General features: G+C 39.7%; 1 protein-coding gene across 1 annotated transcript in view; it reads right to left on the bottom strand.

The window, feature by feature from the left end:
- LOC127569407 (teneurin-2-like) overlaps nucleotides 1-19,841 on the bottom strand; it is a 603,649-nt gene that overhangs the window by 72,453 nt on the left and 511,355 nt on the right. Inside the window, 3 exon segments of the mRNA XM_052014021.1 lie at nucleotides 3,583-3,729; nucleotides 11,371-11,556; nucleotides 14,878-15,078. Coding sequence (XP_051869981.1) covers nucleotides 3,583-3,729; nucleotides 11,371-11,556; nucleotides 14,878-15,078 — 534 coding nt within the window.

The following is a 19,841-nucleotide window of genomic DNA, read 5'->3' as shown; positions in this document are numbered from 1 at the left end:
AGGATCGCTTGAGACACTAATCTTCAAAATGAACTGACCTCACTTCCCGTCAAAAGAGAGTTACAAGACAGAAGCAACTATGCTCAGTGTCACACTTGTCATTGAACCAAAGCAGAGGCTTGATGAAGGAAGACAGGGCCAGTTTGCATGGTTTGGCTTTGCTCGTTCTTGCTGTGTGAGGTTTAGTGGTTTCTACTCCCTTGTGCTTCAAGCCTCAGTCACATTGGCTTCACACCTGTCTGCAACTCAGCAACTTGCTCCAGCAAGTTTCTACCAATGAAGGCACCACTCAGAGCTTTGCCAGGATTCATAATTCATGTGTCAGCCACTTAATTAATGGAAGATTTGTAATCCTTGTGATTCACATGGGTAAATTACATATCGGTTTATACATGTCTGATCGGCGTACATTAACAATCACCATTGGAAAAACCTGCATGAATCTCTGGACATGTAAAGCATGAATATTGGTAAAGCTGTTTTAAAGAAGTGAACAATACAGAAAATGAAAAAAAGATTTAATTCAACATGTCTATGCAATTAACAGTTTTTTTTAATTAAAGATTCTAGCTTTGGAGTACCAACACCTAGCATCACAAAGTGATGGGACATGGGGCTACACATAGAACAGCACATCAAAGTTCCTGATTTAAAACAACCAAATGTAAGGAAGTACTGAGGAGAATCTCATGTTTCCTTACAATACAGAAGAATGTCATTGGGCCCATTGAGTCCATACTAGCTCTCAGGGCACACCTGCCAATCCCATTCCTCACTTCCACTCTTTTCTCACTGCAATCTATTCTCCCTTATATACTCTCCTTTTCTCCTTCCACCCGCCTACACAAGGGGTAATTTACAGCAGTCAATTATCCTACCAGCCCGTCTTTGGGATGTGGAAGGTAGCCAGGTTACTGGAACGAAACCCATGCAGTCACAGGGAGAATGCGCAAACTCCACACACACACAACACCTATGATTGGGATCAAACTTGGGTCATTAGAGATGTGAGACAGCAGCATCACAGCTGTGCCACTGTGCCACTCTGATACCTTCTGACATATGGCAAGAGAATGATCATTCGTCCATTTGCATGTAGCTTCTCTTGTGTGGGTTTTCCAATCCTTCAACCTTGCCGTGAAAAGCCCTTGGAATTAAAGCCTGATCTCCAGGACAAAAGCGCGAGGAACCCAGGAAAAAAATGGTTGGGAAAACAAAAATAAAGATGTGGGGATTTCAAAGCCTCTTTGAAATCATTTTCATTTACTTGTTTCTAAAAGAAGTTAAACATGTGGAACAAAGACTGACAGTGGTTGGGTAATGAAGAGTCTGTTTAGTTTCCAATCAGAGTAAGAAGGCAAGAAGGCCACCATTACATCGATCAATGGTGTTAGGGTAGGGAGGGACAGTCGGAGGCAAAGTCATGTGATGAAATTTCCAGGAATATAGAGTTGGTGACCTTACTCCCAACCAATTTAGATTAGTTATGATTGATGTAAAGGGAAATAAGAATGCATCACCAGAGAAACTGGCAGCATCACAAGAAATGGGAGGTACTGTCTGTGAATTATGAGGAAAAGGGGGGCCTTTTGAGGATATCAATAGGTACAGTGCAGAAATTCATCTTGGTTATGTCCATCAGACATGGAATATACTATACTCATTCTGCTTTGGTTCCAGGACCTGGTTCCATTTAAGTTAACAGTAGAACTAAAATCTCACTATCACAATAAATCTTTAAAACATATAACCTGGATGGAGATTTCTTCCAAGGTCCTCCTGTAGTGAAAATGTTGCTTTAATAAAACCTGAAAACTAATTCTAACAATTACAAGAATTCTACAGTAATGTATTAGTGGTGCAAATGATGAAGTCATGAAAAAAAGGAGAAATTGCAAGGAAAAGAATGGATAGAGAGATTAACATTCAGGTAATTCTGAAGAAAAATAGCTGAGGGCATTTTCTTGTCAAAGATCCCACCTACCCTGGATATTCTCTCTTCTCCCCTCTCCCATCTGGCAGAAGATACAAAGGCCTGAAAGCATGTACCACCAGGCTCAAGGACTGCTTTTATCCTGCTGTTATAAGACTACTGAATGGTTCCCTAGTGTGATAAGATGGACTCTTAACCTCACAATCCTCCTTGTTATGACGTTGCACCTTATTGTCTACTGCACTTTCTCTGCAGCTGTGACACTTTACTCACATTCTGCATTGTTTTATCTTGTACTATCTTGATGCACTGTGTAATGAATTGATCTCTGTGAATGGTATGTAAGACAAATTTTTCACTGTACCTTAGTACATGTGACAATAATAAACCAATTCCAATTCTAATTCCAAGATGCTGCAACCTGAAAAATAATAATTCTGGGCTCAGTATTGGTATTGATTTATGATTGGTGTTGGTTTATTATTGTTACATGTACTGAGATACAGTGAAAAGCTTTTGTTTTGTATGCTATCCAGACAGATCATGCAGAGGGTTATAGACTCAGCCAGCTCCACCACAGGCACAACCCTCCCCACCACCGAGGACATCCTCAAGAGGCAGTGCCTCAAGAGGGCAGCATCCACCATTAAGGACCCTCACTATCTGGGACATGTCCTCTTCTCGTTACTACCATTAGGGAGGAGGTACAGGAGCTTGAAGACCCAAACTCAACGATTCAGGAACAACTTCTTCCCCTCTGCCATCAGATCTCTGAACGATCCATGAACCCATGAACACTACCTCGTTATTCCTTTTTTTTTGCACTATTTATTTATTTCTGTAACTTATAGATTCTTATGTCTTTGCCTTGTATTGCTGCCGCAAAACAACAAATTTCATGTGATACGTCAGTGATAATAAAACTGATTCTGATACATAATTACACAAGGTAGTAAAAACAAAACAGAATGCAGAATACAGGAGGGAGAGAAGATTCAAGTGTTTCAAACTATTGAGGGCATGGTAAAATACAAACTGATTCCTTCATATCAAATCATGAAGCACTGGAGATCAGAATTAAAAGATGGAGGAATAAAACTCAAGATCTGTTGAAACAGAGAGTAAGGGGCTGAGACCAAAAGAGGTTATTTTGAAGAGTCATAATGATGTTAATTGCTCAGCCACAGCATAGAAATAACCCATTTTAAAATAAAATTCTTAAATGTGATAGTCAGAACAGATTATCTTCAAAATGAAACCTGAAGATAAAATGAAATAGTTCAGAAATAAGAGGGAACTAAACAAAATAATGTTATTCCTTCATTTTACTGATCTCTGTTTGCTTACTTGCCGTGATAACACATTTAGGATGGGCAACGGCTGACACAGAATTTTGGAGTATGAACACTGTGTAACAACTCAATGCAGAGTTCCTTAAATAAATATTTTCAAACAGTTATAGGATTTTTTTGTTGAGAAAAATGGTGGCATAAAGTGTGGACTCTGCACCATATGCTTCTCATTCTTATACAAAATGCATTTAGTTCCCAATTCATCATGATGGGTTTGAAGGATTGGGAAATAACATTCTGCAATTCATGATAGATTTCTTACTTGGAACACACACACTTTCCCCATTGTGGACTCACCTCCTTCATTGTCTTTGCCATCTGTACAAGATGTCTCCATTGCAACATTGCATCCTGGTCCTCGCCAGCCTGTCTGGCAGACGCAATGCCAACTGTTTTGGCTGAGGGTGCACCTCCCATTGCCATTGCACAGATCAGGACAGCCATCTGTTATTGAAAAAAATGACATTTTAAAAAATTATGAATGACAATTCAGGTATAAGTTCCAAAATACTTATTAGTACTTCTTAACAAATCAGAAACCTGCAAAAACATTAAGGCAGCCAAATTCATAAGAGGGATTATTTTGCATCTGCCAGTTTGTATTGTTTGAATCTAACCTTTAGCTGCTGAAGCTCTTCAATGATTTGATGCTAAAAAGGATAAAGAGAGCCTTTAGCATGTATTAAACAAAACCTCCAAGGTAATGCCTTTTGACCACAAGGTAATCCATTTCAGAGTGACTGATGAAGTAGGTAAACCAATTTTCAAAAGCTAATAGGTTACCTCATGAAACAAAAGGGAAAATTAAGCAGTAATTTTCAACCTTTTTGCCACAACTTCAATTGGAAGTAATTAGATAAAGCACCAAAGGCCTTTGTCAAATGGTACTTCATCGACCATTTTTCTTTCTGGTCCAGTATTCTGCTGTTATCTCTCCTTAGCTTAGCAACATGAGTTGGGCTAGTTCTCCATGTGTGGAAATGAAATCTTGCCCAAATGACTATCCTTCATGATAAGTGGGATAGATCATGCTGATGCCTATTGCATCTGTACAATGATTTTACTACATTGTTTCCTACTAATTCAGGAGTAGGAATGGACAGACCCAACGACATTATACTGTATTATTTCTAATGAAAGAAACCTTTTGTTAAAAATACTTCAAAAATCTGCTTTCATTTCTATTGTACCTTTGATGCAGTAAAACATCTCAAGGCCCATTATAGGAATGTTATCAAACAAAATTGATTATTAACCACTGAAGGAGATATAAGGGCTCTTGACAAAATATTTGGCCAGAGTGCCTCAAAGGATGAAAGATAAATAGAGTGGTAGAGAGGTTTTGTGAAAGGATCCCAGGGTTTGCAACTTTTTCAGCTGGATTAATGGCCAACAATTGTGGAGTGAGTAAATTTGGGGATGATCAATTGGGGAAGTGTGATATCTCTCAGAGGCTTGCAGAGTTGGAGGAGAATACAGAGAAACTATGGCCTGATTCTATTGGTCCAGGCCTGTTTGTATTGCATTGGTGATTCTTGAATGGTAAGGGGGAGAATATGATGCCTTCTGTGTCTACCCTTTTTCAACTCTTTATAATAGGAGTTAAGTTTGCCAAGAGGTTGTCATATGCTGGTATCCCTTTTAATTCTGAAACCCATTTTGCACCTATATAAGAACATAAGAAATAAAAGGAGTAAGTATTGCAAGCCTGCTCCATCAGGACCACACTGATCGACCACCGCAGCATTATTCTGCACTATTTCCATACCACTTGATTCCTTCATATCCAGAAACACATCATTTGTGTTCTGAATGAGCTCAGTCACCACCTCTCCAGGTAGAGAATTCTAAAGATTCACCACCGTGTGAGTGAAGAAATTTCTCTTCTTAGTCATAAATGGCCAAACCCTTATTCTGAAACTGTGACCTTTGGATCTACACTCTTTAGCTAGGGCAAACTTCCTCCCTGTTGAGGTCTGTATGAATTTTGTAGGATGCAATTATATCTCCTAATCTTCTAAACTCCAAAGAACACAGGCCAAAAAAGATAGAAATAGGACCTACAGTTCTGACAAGACTTTTTTTATGTCAGTGGATTTCAAAATGATTGCACACTGTAGGAACACCATTATTTCTACCACACCCCAGCTATTGAGGATAGTGTCTAAGGCCCTCCTGGTTATGGTATTAACCAACTTTATCACTGCTTTACCCTAGGCATTTTGAGATTGTCAGGTTATTTTCTTACTGGATTAGAAAAAGATCCACTCCTTCACTGCTATGGTGATAGAGCAGGAACACTATTACTTTGCCAAGACTAATTCTGCTTTCTCATTCAATATAGTTCATTAATATTTGAAACCAGTTTTGCTGATTTAGAGTTGGAGTTAGAGTTGCCATTTGCATGGAATTAAATATCTTAAATGAAACCATCTGCTCCAACTTGTTTTTAATTGTGAAATATAATCTATTATTTCTGTGGCTGATTCTGAATGACTACTTTAGGTGTCCTAGAAGACTGCTGAGTTAAAACAGATTTTACTAATAATATATCGAATTTTTAGATGCTAAGATAGAAGTGTGCCATAGACTGAAAAAAAACTAGCACCAAGGAAAGCAGCTGAATCGTCAGTTAATGAAAAAGGTGAGAGACTCAGTCTCAGACAATAAAAAATAAAAGTGAAGTTAATGGAGCCACTAAGTTGTACTTTCCCTTTCAGAGGCTAATTTTTTTTCAAAATCTGTCAAAAATAAAAATGCTTCTTTAAAATATAAAACCTCTTTCAGACAGATGAAAAGGATACCATCACATCTCTACACATGTAATGTAACAAAGGAAAAAAAGATACCTGCATTGAACAGAAACAGATAAAACCTAGAAATGCAGGAGGAAAAAAAAATCCAGAAATGCTCTAAAAAGGCAAACCTTTTATATTTCAACTTAAGCAACATGTTGCATTCTAAAATGATGGCTGACAGAGGGAAATCAAACGTGACCACGTTGATGTAACAGGTAGTTAGCAATTCTTGGAATCCATGAGGCATCTGGTTGATGATGAAAGCTGACTCGCATAGCTGAAATTCTGTCTTGCAGCTCAATTTCTTTCTTCTCCTCCACTGCTTGTCTTTTCATCCTGGTGTCTGCTCAAGTGCGGTGAGTGGATCAGCAACAAAATCATAACTGAAAATTTCTTCACAATTCCTCTGATGGCAACGAGGTTAATTTTGATTGTGTGCATTTGTGAAAAGGAGTCAAAAGCAAATTGGCATTGAAATGACTTCAGTGGAAATAAAAATTCAGAGAGCTGCTGAGCAGTCTGCTGAGTGATTATTGTCCATTTACACAGCTTTCATACAAAGTCAAATGTATTCCCAGTGCTTAGTGAATGAGGCCAAATAATTTTGATGAAGTGACTTGAGATCAGCAGCTGGGGAATGAGAGTAAGGGTGCTTCCAAGTGTAAGAACCTGGACAGAAGATTCACTGGAGCATGGTTAAGTCTTACCACACCCATCTAAAAAGAAGTTAGGAAACACCACCACACTCAGCTTCAAATGTTAGTTCCCAGAGACAGGATACCAACTCATTACCACACTGGGCTCAAAAGTTATACGCCAACTACAAGGGGTAGGAGAAGGTCGGGACAGTTGGGAGGAGGTATTAACAATGAGAAAAAAAGCAGGCTATGGCCCCTAACCTATTGTACATGAGACCATTGTCATTTATACAACAATTGTCTCTGAGACCCTCAGTGTTCCACCATGGGGGAACTATCTTAACATAACTAAATAGGGTCCAACAGTGCAGTCGGGAGCTTCTGCTTACTTTTCCAGTTGCTGTTCTGATTTCCCAGGGGTTGGAAAATTGGTAGTATAAAGGAGACAGAAGTTGCCAAGTCCATCGAAGGTGCCTCTCTCAACATTACTAGTGGACCAGGACTGCTGCTCTCGGTTCTCCACTGAACCACTTGCTCTCCCAATTGCAGTTGCTTCCTCCATGCTGCTTCCATTACAGTCTCCCTACCTGTCCCTGCCCCTGTCTCCAAGCCCCGATAATGTAGAGCTGCACCCTCCCCTCACAAAAAGAAGTAATCTCCCCCACGTTTCAACTCTCTTGTCACTCAATTTCCCATCAGACTGTCAATTTGACCTGCAGCTGGAGAGAAAATGAAAGAAGAAATTATAATGAGGCCTGCTGTGCCTCTGCCCTTTCTGGGTTCTATGACAACTTTTAACCTTCCCCACATGCTTCCCACTTCTCTATAAATATCAAGGCCACTATCACTTTGAACCAATGAAGTCTTTGATAAACCTTGCATCTGGGAAACTGGTGTTGCAATTTGCCACCTGCCACAGAAACCATTCAACACTCATTCGCATTTGAGGAACCTTGTTATTCCCTCAGTTACAACAGTTATGACATTTGTGGCAACTGAATGAATTGTCTACAGTCTGAAAGAAATGTCATTACAACTTGTAAAAAAAACTACTGCCGTTTTTTTCTCCCAAAGCGTTCTTATATTGTCAACTTGTTTTGATTAAAACAAAGTGAAGATATTTCATGGAATTCTTTTTTAGTCGAACATAATAACCATACAGATCTTCCAAACAAAAAATACAGACCGAGAGGCACAGTGAGAGGTTTGATATGCCCTCATCTGACCTTGAACACATTTTGAATTTCCACACTTTAGTGTGCAGATACAGAAGTACGGAACATGCTGACATGTGTACGAGGACGAGCCACCCAGTGCTTTAAAGAATCACGGACTAGCCACCAATATAATCCAGCTCAATATATTTATGGGTTCAGGTTTGCTCCCACATCCCAAAGGTGCACTAAGAGATTAATTGGCTATTGTAAATAACCACTTAGTACAGATTAATGGCAAAAAAAAATCAAAGGGGGAGTTAAAAGGCATGTGTGCAAGTGAATAAATTGCAGGGATACAGGGAAGTAAGAAGCAGGTGAAGAGGACTAATGGAATTGCTCCCCTGGTAACCGTCATGGATCCGATGAGCTGAATGGCCTCCTTTGTGTCATTATAAGTACCAGATAAGCAGGATGAGGAAGTCCCAGCAGAATGTAACAAGTCTCTTCTCCCAAAAGAGCGGAGGAGGGAGACATTGTCCGCAATGTGCAATATGGGACTTCTTGATAAGAAGGTTGTAAAATCACAGACCCCAATCGAGACAAAATGTCCTTCTCTACACTCCAATCCCGAACAGCAACATGATTCACCTGTAATCAGTTGAGGGAGACCAGGTGATGCATAATCTCTAACACCTGCACTGATCACATTAATGAATGAATCCCTCATCCATTTACTGAAATTGTTCACTGCAACTGCTTCCGGTGATGTGCAGCTCACCTTGATGTACTTTGTGAGGAAATGAAATTTATTTCTGCATTTTTTGAATGTGTGTGGATTCTCACAGCTGGAGGAGAGAGCCGGGGCCACCTCCTGCTGTGCTTTGCCCACAATAGCCCGAGCCGATCTCCTAACCTTCTTGGCACACAGAACCACCGTCCTGCCATTGATCTCACTCACAAAGCAATATATTTCAGTAAATTTGGGGGTTTTCCTCCTCTGCAATGTAGCCTCTTCCTCCACTATGGCAGCTACAGTGTGCGTTGCTGGTTTCAGTCTAACATGGGGAATGTGCTTTTAACCGCTGATGTTCTATTTAGTTAGGTGTGCAACAAATTTTTAAATGCTGTGTTCAGTTGAGCCTCTTCTCCTCAGGTCAAGTTCGAAGGCACATTTCTCAGTGCAAACAACCATAGTACCTTTTTTGAAGTATTTTTGAGCAATTTTACGAGTTTTTGTATGGGATCTGATTGGACGTCAGGGTGAAATGAGGCCCATGTTTTGCGCACCATCAAAGGACGAATCTCATTTCTAGGCAACTACCTGCTGACCCACTTTGCTAATCTCAATAGTTAACCAAGAAAAAAAAAACAAAGATTTATCTGGAATTATTTTAAAATAGACACCAGTGACCTTACCCTGATCATAGAAATCACAGAAAATTTTCCAAAAATGTTTCCATAACATCATTACTTATCTGTAAGATTTTGCTTTTTGTTGTGTCCTCCTTTTTTGTGTCTCCCTGTTAATCTAACTTCCCTTATCGCATCCACTGAGAAACAATCCATGCCCAGGCCTGAGGTGAACTTTTGCCTGTGCCACCTTCAGATTGCTCAATTCTCCTAATCTCACCAATGTCCTTCCTTGGTCTCTTTCTCTATATTTCTCTTTTAATATAATCTGTGTCACATACCCATAATGGCAGAGAGATCAGACAGAATGCTGCATTATTCTCTGAGGCCTAAACCTGTGCTTTGGCTTAAACCGTTTCTTTACATTTGCCTACAGTTTTTCAGTTCCACCCCGCCCCCCATCCTTGCCCCCCACTGTGTTTAATATGGCAGATTGTGTACGCTAGCCTTTAGATTCAATTTAGCATCAGTTTCAATTTTGTTTCTGAAGTTACATGCATCATATAATGTCAAGGTCTCATTGCATCTGATTACAACAAGCTAACAGTTTCTCATCACAAACTGCAAGACAGTGACTGTGATAACTATAGGAATTGAGGGTCCCTCTCTCCCTCTCCAGACACAGCCAGACAAACTAATACCAACTTAACTCTGACCTGCTCCTTTACATTTCTCCAAAACTGAAAGTAAAAAATGCATTATCTAAAGAATGCTAAATCTCCATTTTTATTCCTTGCTCCACACAAGAGAAGGAATAATCAATGGGCTTGCTAAAAGTGTTCCAAGTTCAGACAATAGACAAAATTACAACAACAAAACTATGTAAAGTATAACATCAGCATTATCCAGTTAAATTCTATGCTGTTTCATCTACTCTTATGTAACTGAGCATGAACACTACAGGAGACTTCAACAAATTCAGTATGCTTGCAGACTTTCACTATCTTATCCTAATAGAGGATTTGACAAACATCACCATGAACACCCTTGAGAAATGACAGAATTGAAAAAAATGGCAGTAATGGAAACAAATAGAATCAATGAATCAGGGCTCGTCTAAACTCTGAAGGAACCCAGAACTTTGAACAATCTTGTGAATTTATTTATTTGAAAGTACAAAAATGTGGACAACCTAGGTCAGAAATACACACATGGCTTTTATTTGCATCCTTATTTTAAGTTCTTGTCTTTTTTTCAAATAAAAGATATAAATGGGCGAAAGTAAAAGTGACTGTACATCAATGAATTTCTATCAATGGAATACTCCTAATCCAGGAATAAATCACTGGAGCTAAAGTAGTTTCTGTCAGAATAGGGTTAATGAAGAAGAGAAATAAAAAATGTTGAAAGGCCTGGACAGAGTAGATGTGGCTAACTTGTTTCCCTCGGTGGGTGAGTCCAGGACTAGAGGGCACAGTCTTAGAATTAGAGGGTACCCATTTAGAACAGAAGTGAGAAGAAATTTCTTTAGCCAGAGGGTCATAGATTTATGGAATTCGTTGCCACATACAGCAGTGGAGGCTCAATCATCGGAGGAGATTGATAGGTATCTAATTAGTCAAGGTATCAAGGGATACGGGGAAAAGGCTGGGAATTGGGGCTAGATGGGAATGGTTTAGCTCATGGTGGGGTGATGGAGCAGACGTGATGGGCCAAATGGCCTACTTTTGCTCCTTTGTCTTGTGATCTTGTGAAAATAAAGGCAGAAATTTTCACCTGTTATTTTGAAAATCGCTAAAATTCTACAATTTTTTTTAAGGTAAAAAAAATTCCTATTCTAGGTATTGTTGCTTCTTTGGATCCATAGTCATCATTTCCTTCAGTGTAGAGGCAGATGATTAAAGATGTAATTCTACTGCACAGGGATCCAGAAGCTGACTTGTCCACTGAACTTTCCATTCTTTACAAAGTTAAAGTGATCCTCATTCTTTCTTGTCACCCCTCCTATTCCATTGTGGAGCTCAGACCACTGAGGAAATCCATTAAGTAGTGCTGAAAATAACTTTATTTAACCAGTCACTATTTACTGTCTCCGGTGTATTGAGTTTGAATGAGAAAGAAATAATCAACCTTGTTCCCTACCAATGGTGCAGTGCTCTCCATTCCAGCCCTCTCGGCATTCACACTTTCCATCTTTGCAGCTTCCGTGCTCTGCGCAACGAGGGTGACAAACTCTCTGATCACACGCCACACCTGTCCAGCCTTCCTCGCACCGGCACACTCCAGATATGCAGACGCCATGGGTGCCACAGTCCACAGAACACACTTCTAGAGATAGAAGAAAGTGATTCAAGTAACACGACAGCTCAACAGTACATTATACAGTCTCACCCATGTGAGATATTAGAAGCTGAATTTTTATTAGGTTCTGAAACACTCACAAAGGAAAACCTTTCAACCACAGGTGCAAGGTACAGCCTCAAAATAATTGAGATTCTAGGCCACAGCAAGCCATTTTCAATTAATGTTGAGACATTTTTTTCTCTAAGTCTAACAAGGGTGATGGAAATGTTAAACATGGCACTTTACTTTTAACAGTAGGCCCTTTATTCTTAAGTAATGTATTAGATGCACTTATAATATTAAGGCATTGACATACCAGACATCTGTGCTGAAAATTTCTGCCCATTACTGCATGTAGAGGAGAGGGAGGAGCTGTGTAACCAAATGAAATAACTCAATCTGGTCAACTCTAATTCAATAATTCAGGCAACAAGAAATATTACATTAGAATTAGCCAAAGAATGAAGTCGACAAATGGTATGAGGCCCAGCCAAAATTTGGTATAGTGTACTCGTTCCCTGATGCTGCTATTGGATGGGTGTGTTGCTAACTTGGCCAAGTTCAGTCAGAACTTAACATTTACCCCAAGATTTTACTTCTGATTTCTAGAAATTGCTACATTTAAAGGGTTGATCCACTGAATTGCAGATTAATTCAGCACATTAATCCAATGAACACAACAGAAAACACATATCCTAACATACAATCTTGTATGTTGCTTGATTATAAGATAGATGCCTTTAATTCTAAATAGTGTTAACATTTCATTGACTACCTATTTAACCATAGAACCATACAGCACAAAACAGGCCCTTCGGCCCACCATGCTGTGCCGTCCATCAAACCACCCTCACACTATCTAACCCTTTCCTCCCGCATATCCCTCTATCTCACATTCCTCCATATGCCTATCCAACAAACTCTTGAACCTGTCCAATGTATCTGCCTCCACCACCACCCCAGGCAGTGCATTCCATGCACCAACCACCCTCTGGGTGAAAAACCTCCCCCTGACATCTCCCCTGAACCTCCCACCCATAACCTTAAAGCCATGCCCTCTCATCTTGAGCATTGGTGCCCTGGGAAGGAGGCGCTGGCTGTCTACTCTATCTATTTCTCTCAATATTTTATATACCTCTATCATGTCTCCTCTCATCCTCCTCCTTTTCAGTGAATAAAGCCCTAGCACCTTAAGCCTCTGCTCATATTCCATACGCTTTAATCCAGGCAGCATCCTGGTAAATCTCCTCCGCACCCTCTCCGACGCCTCCACATCCTTCCTATAATGCAGCGACCAAAACTGAACACAGTACTCTAAGTGTGGTCTAACTAGAGTTTTGTAAAGCTGCATCATCACCTCGCGGCTCTTAAACTCAATCCCACGACTTATGAAAGCTAACATCCCATAGGCCTTCTTAACTGCTCTATCCACCTGTGAGGCAACTTTCAATGAACTGTGAATATGAACCCCCAGATCCCTCTGCTCCTCTACACTGCCAAGTACCTTGCCATTTACCCTGTACTCTGCCCTGAAGTTTGTCCTTCCAAAGTGTACCACCTCACACTTCTGCAGATTGAACTCCATCTGCCACTTGTCAGCCCAGCTCTGCATCCTATCAATATCCCTCTGTAACTTCCGACAGCCCTCCACACTATCCACAACACCGCCAATCTTAGTGTAGTCTGCAAACTTACTAACCCAGTCTTCCACCCCCCTCATCTAAGTCATCTATAAATATCACAAAAAGTAGAGGTCCCAGAACCGATCCCTGCGGGACACCACTAGTCACTGCCCTCCAATCCGAGGGCACTCCTTCCACCACAACCCTCTGCTTTCTACAGGCAAGCCAATTGCTAATCCACACAGCCAAGCTTCCCTGGATCCCTTAGCCTCTGACCTTCTGAAGAAGCCTACCATGAGGAACCTTATCAAATGCCTTACTAAAATCCAATAGACCACATCCACTGCACTACCCTCATCAATCTTCCTCGTCACCTCCTCAAAGAACTCTATCAGGCTTGTGAGGCAAGATCTTCCCTTCACAAAGCCATGCTGGCTGTCCCTAATCAGTCCATGATTCTCCAGACATTCATAGATCCTATCTCTTAGAATCCTTTCTAACAGCTTACCCACCACAGATGTAAGGCTCACCGGTCTGTAATTCCCTGGACTATCCCTACTACCTTTTTTGAACAAGGGGACAACATTCGCCACCCTCCAATCCTCCGGCACCATCCCCGTGGACAACGAGGACTCAAAGATCCTTACCAGCGGTTCAACAATCTCCTCCCTCGCCTCTCGAAGCAGCCTGGGGAAAATCCCGTCAGGCCACAGAGATTTATCTGTCTTGATATTATTTAACAACTTCAACACATCCTCTCTCTTGATATCTACAACCTAGAGAACATTACCCTTATCAGCACTCCCTTCCGCGTCATCAAGACCCCTCTCCTTGGTATTTGCCTTCATGTTGATGACTATTATTTCAGTTCTTTTATTTTAACTTCCATTTTAGAATTTTCTTTCTTCATTGGTTATTTGTGCTCTTTTGCAAAGGTTCAATTTGTTTTCCAATTCTTTATCCATTGAACCCTGCCTGTAGTTGATGTGCCTCTTTTGCTTGTAGTTTTTATCCTGTTCTTTCTTCATCTTGCCCTGAAATACATCCCTCTGTTGTTCTGCTTTTTGATTTGCTGTTTTTCTCCATCAATCTTGAGTATGCTGCTTTTCAGGCCAATGAAATCAAGCAACTGTCAGTCTCAGACCTTTATCTTGAACTTCTTCTCTTTACCTTCATTTGTAAACTTAACAATGTATTTCCTAAATGGGTCCAAATGTTTTTGCACCTTTATTCCCCCAACGCAGTTGGAGCACAGCTTTTTACCACGTTCACTGTACAACAACTGGCAAAGGTCCCTCCCCATAATTACAACAAAGGTATGACTGGAAACTTCTCAAAAGTTAGAACATATAAGACAAGAATTACAAATATAGTTTTCCTGAAAACAAAATGAAGTGTGAAGTTTATAGTTCTCCTTTGATGGAAGTTAGTCCCTGAATAAAAGAGGTGCTAAAGTGAAACAGTGGAATGTTAGTTTAACGTGCATGTCTCTTATAATTTCATACAATAAGAGCTCTTTTAAAATGTTGAAAGCTTTGATCAATGTGAAAGTAAGAGGAATATCAGCTGAGTACTTCATTGGGCAAAATTCCACCATGTGGTTTCAGAGTCAAGGAAAACACTCTTTGCTGTACCTTTCATTTATTTGTTACATACAAAGAGAAAATTAGGTTCTGTTCCTTACCAACTGAACAGTCCGGGCCTATCCAGCTTGGATCACAGCTGCAAAGGCCTGTTTCTGGAATGTAGGTACCATGGCCCGTACACTGATCCGGACATTGGGCGCGAGGAATTTCACAGTTTATTCCACCCCAACCTGGGCTGCAGTGACAATCCCCGTGGGCACATACTCCATGATTTGAGCATGTTGGATCCAAACAATCCACTGGAAGACATCAACAGAGACAAAAATCATGGGATATCTGTAGAATGTTATGAGAAGTCTACAAGAGTCCAGAATTTATATCCTTTTGGCTTTACGCAACAACTTATATGTTCAAATGCACAAAAGAAGCAATAATGGAGGAATAGTATAATTCTAATGCCAGCAGTTAAGTGCTTTGTCAGCTGTAAACAATCCACTTAATCTCCTCAAATATCTTTAATTCAACAGCTCAAGTTTTTCTTCAATTACTTATTATATCTGGAAAATATCTGATATCAATAGTTTGTTAACTTGCATTAATGTCACACCTTCAACACTGTAAATGTTCCAGATGCTTAATAAACAATAGGCGATAACTGAAGACCAAAAATATTACTGCTATTGGCGCTTCCAAAGATGAGATAAGGAATGGTAATGTAGAGGAGTTCAGAAGGGAAGTCAAAAGATTATGGCTATTGGTTTTGACAATAATGGTGGAACAAGGAGGACAAATACTTGTAGGAAATCAGAAGATCAAAGGAAATTGAAAATTAGGTTATTGAAGAATTTGTAAATGATGATGAGATTTTGAATCTGATGTTTTGAGCAACGGGGAGACAATCAGCAGGATAAGATAGGTGAACAGTGATAGCTAGGTGTTGTTTTGGATGAGTTGGTATTTATGATTGTGAAGGCTCAGTGAAGAAGTTGCTGAAAGAAATTAAATCTGATCATGATAAAAAAACATGCATGATAGTTTCAGTGAATTTTTTCCTAGCGTGAGAGGAGTAGAGGGTAGATGATGGTTTGGAGAAAGAAAGAAGTGATCTTAATGCTGGGGCTTTTGAAAAACTCAGATTTGATAATTTGCAAAGCTGTGGTTCTCTAAAATGTACATGCGAAAACTGGACAGATACCACATTACACCTTTAGTATGAAGAGTTTAAATGAACAAAACTATCTTCAATGTTGGGGGTCAATTGAACATTAATTGATTAAAAAATGAACACAAACATTAATTTAGAAAACAGATCATTCTTTTCAGAAAGGAATCTCAAAAAAAATTATATTGATGCTAACTTTGCATCTGGTCACCCAGCTTTGCAACATCTCTGTTTGGCAATCTTCATTCAAAGTCAAATTTGATTCAGGTTTTCTTTATTTTTCTTCTTAATCACTTTATAATTTTGTTTTCAATTAGTTCACAGTAATTTACTGTGTTTTAAAAATAAGATGTACTTAGCCAATTTTTAAAAATAATGATTGTTTTTAATTATTTGAATCGATTTTATCATTTTTTGGATATCTCTGAATATCACAGATATTTAAAATCAGTGAAAGTGCTTTTGACTCCACCTGAGGTGTAGTCACCACTCCCAGCCTGCTGCACCTCAAAGAAGGGGTGTATAGTGGAGGCCTCCATATAACAGATCCCACAAATTCTACAGGGACAGAGTGCAAGCAGCAGATTGGATCAAGCATGATCTGACCTATCATCTCCAAGGCTATGGACAAGTGCTGGTAAATGGGATTGGTATAATTGGGTGCTTGATGGTTGGCATGGAACTGAATGGCCTTTATCTGTGCGGTATGATGCTATGACTTGAAGGTCTCCTATTTAAATTTGTTCTTGCAGATGGCAACACTTAGCCAACTGCACCAACAAAATCTTGGTGTCTTGGATATGTTGAAGGAAGCAACCACACAGGTAAACTGTAGCACTGGTTAAAAGACACCTGTTGCCAAGGCCTCTTGAAGATAACATTCAGATCAGAGGCAAAGTAATTCACATGTCAAAATAAAGCACAAGGAAGGGTGCTTGGCTGCAGCAAAGCTTGTTTTCAATGATTATTCACAATTTTCTGTCAGCAAATAGCTATTACTACTGACATCTCATCTTCAATAGTTGGAAGTGCTTTGTAGATACCAAAATTTAAAATGTCACTGTGCAAGAATAAACACACTTTTTTATATTACCTACTGATGGAGAAGAAAATATTAATACCAATAGAATTTCCATAAGCATCACTATGGTGGGAAAACAGCAATGTTGAATAACACAGATATCACTCATATTGTGTGTTAAAAGAAGTGTCATGAAGAAAGTCATGGATCCCATTTTATGTTGCACTATTAATGATAGCTGCATTGAACAACACTTTTTTCGCATCCTTAATTATTTTGTGCTGGTTGACCAAATGCCAAGGCAGGTAAATAAGGTTAATACACAGATCTTCCAAGATGTTAATGAATGACGGAACAGGCTTGAGTCATAGCATGGCCAATGCCTGTCCTCATGTTCCCACAGTCTCACCTGCCCTGCCATTACTCATTGAAAGACAAATGTTATGCATATTTATAGAACAAATCACAAGCATCACAACATCCATCCAGTAAAATATTATTCTTGCTTTGAAGTAATGGTAATCAAGTATGTCAACTTTAAGAGTATTAAATGGTACATATACAAGCCTATTTGTCATAATTAGCATATCATGAGGTCAATTAGAAGCTAATTACGATTTGTTATATCTTGATTAGAGGGAAATTATTGGCTGAGCGTTTTTTTAAAAAAAATTCATCTGCATTTGCCCTTCTAAAGATATTCTATCAACATCCATTTGAAAATAAGCAGCTCTTTCTAGTGGGCATAGGACATGACCAGCTTTCTTCAGGTTTATACACAGGAAGTGGATGACATCGGAAAGACCTTCTTGAACTCTCGCAGTTAACGCGTGAAGGTTTAATTTCCGGTCTATATAAAGTAAAAGTAGATATTTAGAAGTCAGGATGGTGTATGGGCTGGGGAATCTACAGGTGGTGGTACTCCATTGCATCTGCTGTTCTAGTACTTTAAAAGTCATCGAGAGACATGACATGGAAACGGGTCCTTCAGCCCACCAAGTCCACACCAACCATCAACTACTCATTCATACCAATCATACATTAATCCCACTCCTTAGGTGGCAGAGTTATGGGTTTAGGAAGTGCTGTCAAAGAAACCTTGGAAAAATACTGCTGTCTATTTTGTGGTACACACTGCAGCTACAGTGTGCCAGTCATGCTGGGAATGAACATTGAGGGTGGTGGATGGGGTCCCAATCAAGCAGGGTGCTTTGTCTTTGTGCTGTTGACATTCTCAAGTGTTATTTTACCTGCATTCATCCAGGTAAGTGGAGAGTATTCCATAATCCTCCTGGTTTGTGGTTAGCAGATGGCGGAAAGACTTGTAGCAGGCAGAACACTGAGTCGCTTATCAGCTCTTGTGCCCATAGCATTTATTTGGCTGGTCCAGATGAATTTCAGGTCAATGATAACCCCCAGGAAGTTGACTGTTAAACACTGATTATAAGAGGGCGATACCATGGGAAACAAATAATGAGATAATTTTCAAAAGCTTCACTAGAGTAAAATTTGTGTGTTTTTTAAAGGATCATTAAGTATCTATGAATACACGTTCAAACTAGGGCTGTGACTGATTGTTAGACTCTGTAAATTTTAGAAAATAGATTCCGCTGGGAGGAGAAGGAATTGCTGTTAGAATACAGATTGGAGTTAGGGGAAGATGGAGGAATTAAAGAGAGGAAGAGATCAAATTAAAGTTGGAGATAATGCATCCTACTTGATTAAATTACTTCACCTTTCGAATAAGAAATATCCAGTTAAACTTTGTTGCCAATTAGTGATTTGTTTTAGCAAAGTTCAGGAAAGGTCAATACTAATTTCTCACACACTGGAGACAAAGGTTCGAATGTCTAACATCAATTAGGCAGAAGAGAAAATCAAAAAAGACTCAGAGAGGCAGATAGGCATTGTTTTTCTTCATTCTAATTTGATTATTTTTAAACATGGTAAGAACATCATCCTGATGGAAATCCTCTAGGGAAGGGACAGTTGGCAGGAAGGTGAGTGAGAATTTTAGGGGTTGGGTAGGTCTTGCTTCATAGACCCTATCTGATCAAATGGGTTAGGAGCAACTGTTGGGCTGAGTGGTAAAGGACACAGGGGTGGATATAAACCAGAGGTGAGTGACAGTGAAAGCAGAAGGGAGGACAAAAGGCTTAAAAGGAAATTTCAAAGGAGAAAATATTGGGTAATGCTAAATCCTGGAGTGAAGACAAAGTAAGAAAGGAGACTGGAACATCACAAGGAAGCCAGTTAATGTCCAGGTGGCTGAACGAGGAGATTAGTCATTTCTATCACAAGGTTCATTGGAAATACAATGAATAGCTTCTAGTGATTCATATCTCTGTCACATCATTCCAAAATACTCATGAAAGTTTTTAAAAGAAAAAATACCTTGTATTCTTTGGCCTCACCCTGGGACCCATACAGACCTCCAAATGGCCCCTTTTGTGAGGTGCAGAAAATAAACTCAGAATTTATTAATTCCCCACCTCAATGTTCATTGCCACTTATATAACTTTGCTCTCTTTACAAAAGCGCTGATCAAGGACAACATCAAAGAACAGCTGTCCTTTTTCTATGTCTCACTCGTTTTCTTTGAACCATAGGAGCACACAGCACAGAAATGGGCCCTTTCAGCCCACCTCTCCCACACTGAACGTGATGACCAAATTCAGATCCCCTTTAAATTTCTCTCCTCTCACCTTGAGGCGGAGGAGGATGACGGGGCTTGGGGTGGAGAAATACAGAATTATGAGAATAGATGGAAGGAAACTATTTCCCCATAGCAGAGGTATCTAAAACTGAAAGGCATAGGTTTAAGATGAAGAGTAAAAGACTTAGAGAGTGATTGGAATCTGGAACTCAATGCCTGAGTG

Source organism: Pristis pectinata, chromosome 4 (genome assembly GCF_009764475.1).
Source record: "Pristis pectinata isolate sPriPec2 chromosome 4, sPriPec2.1.pri, whole genome shotgun sequence".
Lineage (NCBI taxonomy): Eukaryota > Metazoa > Chordata > Chondrichthyes > Rhinopristiformes > Pristidae > Pristis > Pristis pectinata.
Note: the sequence above shows the minus strand (reverse complement) of the source record. Positions and strands in the feature narration are given on the sequence as shown.